Source organism: Carassius gibelio, chromosome B8 (genome assembly GCF_023724105.1).
Source record: "Carassius gibelio isolate Cgi1373 ecotype wild population from Czech Republic chromosome B8, carGib1.2-hapl.c, whole genome shotgun sequence".
In the NCBI taxonomy this organism is placed as follows: domain Eukaryota; kingdom Metazoa; phylum Chordata; class Actinopteri; order Cypriniformes; family Cyprinidae; genus Carassius; species Carassius gibelio.
Genome location: NC_068403.1, coordinates 10,868,817 through 10,871,739, shown reverse-complemented (window position 1 = coordinate 10,871,739; position 2,923 = coordinate 10,868,817). Strand labels below are relative to the sequence as shown.

The 2,923-nt window shown below is 41.5% G+C and overlaps 1 protein-coding gene across 1 annotated transcript; it reads right to left on the bottom strand.

Annotated features, from left to right (window-relative positions):
- Positions 1 to 622: 622 nt before the first annotated feature.
- On the bottom strand, positions 623 to 2,923 carry LOC127963898 (forkhead box protein D2-like). The gene has a single exon (XM_052563989.1). The coding sequence runs from the start codon at positions 2,468 to 2,470 to the stop codon at positions 1,361 to 1,363; it is 1,110 nt and encodes a 369-aa protein (XP_052419949.1). The 5' UTR covers positions 2,471 to 2,923; the 3' UTR covers positions 623 to 1,360.

Sequence of the window (2,923 nt, the reverse complement as noted above, 5' to 3'; positions counted from 1 at the left end):
ATGAAAAAAATGCTACCACAAATTAGCAACGAATCCTCAAAAGAATTCGTGGGTATCCATGTAGAACCCTCACATTCAATTATAGGCTTTCAAAGCGTTGATGTTCCCATTGCTTTAGCTCTTTGTTGTTTGCCAGAAACTGGTCAATTATCATGGCTCAAAGCGCCACACAAGAGGAAACGTGCCTTGGGCCTTCAACGTATTAAATACTGGTGTGAAACTGTCACACACTATGATTTTTTTTCATATAAAATAAAATAAATACAAATTTATTTTGCATAAAGCATAAATAAATTATATGTGGCAGTAAATATTAAATTAACATTTTGACAATGTAATTATATTGTTGTTATATTTATTATTATTATTATTATTATTATTATTATTATTATTATTATTATTATTATGTGAATTTGAACAGTCTCATTAGGTCTAGCAATGTATAAAATGGTGAAAATGATTACACTAAACCAAAAACAATGTGGTTAAAATTATTGGTTTTCCTAACTGACAGTTGTTTGAACATCAAATATTATATTTTGTGAATAAACGTTTGACAGCTCTGTTGTAGACTGATAGGCCTGTTTGAAGACTAAAGCAAAAAGAAGTTAACGAAAACATCTTCAAATTCACAAACATTTATTGTCTTGCCAATACAACAAAAAAATGACCTATGGACATTGTTTTGTATCTTTACATATAACAACATTCTTTTCACAGATAATTGTTTTTCAATGGAATAATGAAATATGTATTAACAAGAGTCAGACAGAAAGAGGTAATGCGATTTACACCAAGAACCACATAATTATCTATCAACAGAAATAAAATAAGAATAAAATTCACCAGAACACTTCTGTTGAGAGAACTAGGGGAAGTGGGACGTTAACCTATGTAATCTATTTACAGCCCCTATTGTCTCTGGGCAATGTGCTTTCAAAACAAGTAAATCCTGAGTTTTAAGTCTCGGTACTGACAGTGCTTTTCACAAACTCACACACTATACAAAACAATAAAATAATTAAAACAATCTTCATTTAAGTCAAAAGAGGAAATTCCATGTCAATGAGTACAAACTATTTGACTTTCTGGACAAAACGGCAAAGGTCCACTGGCCGTCCAAAGGTGAAATCTTAGCTTACTATTCACATGGCCTTAATTTCCTCTCTTCAGTATGTTTCTCTCTTCAAACTCAAACATATTTACAGTTCATAAATATACTTAATTATCCTTTTATTTTTTTAAATTCAGAAACATGAAACGGGCAGCATTTTATCTTGCAAAAGTGTAAATCCTACCTTAGCAAATGACGACACAACCATATTAAACTGGACTGCTGCACTTTCTATTTGCTGCCACTCTAGAAATGGCAATTGTTAAGGCTTGACGTTTTGCTCAAGAAAGTCTGTGTGCCGGCCTGAAGCATCGATTCCTGCGTTAGATTCAAGTGGTTCGTGGCAGAAGCAAGTGTGGGAGTCAGCATGGCTAAGATCTGAGCCTGGCCACCCGGTTGCGTGGTGTACGGAGAAGCTGGTGAGCTAGCCGCACCAATTATATTGTCTATTGAGAAGGAAGGCCGACTTGGGCCATTAGTGTCCGTTTTGAGAGGCGCTAGACCAGGAAGGGTCGGGCTGAGTTGAGGATAGAAAGGCTTTCTCAGCTCGGTACCTAAAAACGAAGGCAAGCTGTGTGGCGTGGAGAATATGGAGGAAGGCGTTGGGAGAGCACAAGGTGCGTTTTGGAAGGGGAACGCGCCTCCCGGGTGGTGTGGGTGATAGGGGTGATGCGCGTGGAAATTTTGCAGCTGCAGGCCGTAATTGTAACCGTACGGTCCGTAGCCGAAGCCAGGTAGAAATCCCCCTGCGTCCCTAAGGATCTCGTTGGTCTGGTGTCTTTTGAAGCGCTTCCTCCTGCGCAGAAAACTCCCATTGTCAAACATGTCGGCGGACTCTGGGTCGAGGGTCCAGTAATTGCCTTTTCCCGGGTTACCGGGTTCACGGGGTATTTTGACGAAGCAATCATTTAGTGACAAGTTGTGACGGATAGAGTTTTGCCACGCGGGGAATTTCTCCCGGTAATATGGGAACCTGTTGCTGATGAACTCGCAGATCTCACTGAGAGTCAAACGTTTCTTTGGGCTCTGCAGGATAGCCATGGTTATCAGGGCTATATAAGAATAAGGGGGTTTCACCAATGCATTTTTCCCTGGTTTATCCCCCGTTAACGTACCGGTTCTGTTGTCATCCCGTGGCCCGACCCGGTCAGCCGGACAGTCCAAGCTGCTTTGGCCCGGAGAGATTGCGCCCTCTCCCGCATTCTGGGATAGATTGTCATCGGAGTCATTGTCCAATTGAAAACTGTGATGATGGTGAATATATGTACCCTCTTTTACAATATCCCCGCCAACAACATCGATGTCCACATCGTCGGACAGAGCAGAACTGTCCGACATGTCCGTCCCCAGAGTCATTCTTGGAGAGTCTTTTTGTCTTCCTCTCTCGCGTTCCGTGTCCAGTCTCGTGTAGCACCCAACACAAGCAGTGTGTCCCTCTCAGTCACTTGTGCGTTCTGGAACCACAAAACTCCAGTCCTTCCGAAGCCAAGAATATATTTTCTTCACGTCCGGGAGCCGCATAGAAAATATACTTTAAGAAACGAGAAACTCTCGAAACACTCGCATAACACAAAAATCGTCCACACCTCTTTCAAGTCTTACTGGACACTCGGTAAGACCCCGATTTCCTCTTCATGGAGCGCAGTTGGTCCGTATGCGATATGAACTTTTGGATCTAATGACTAGCACTATGACTATGCATTCACTAACGAGTTTTCAGTTTTCATAACTCGAGCATTTGTTATCGTGTACAGTCGCAGCGCTGCGCGTGAATGAGCCTCCAAGTATACCCCCGCGCGGCTTCCAAAA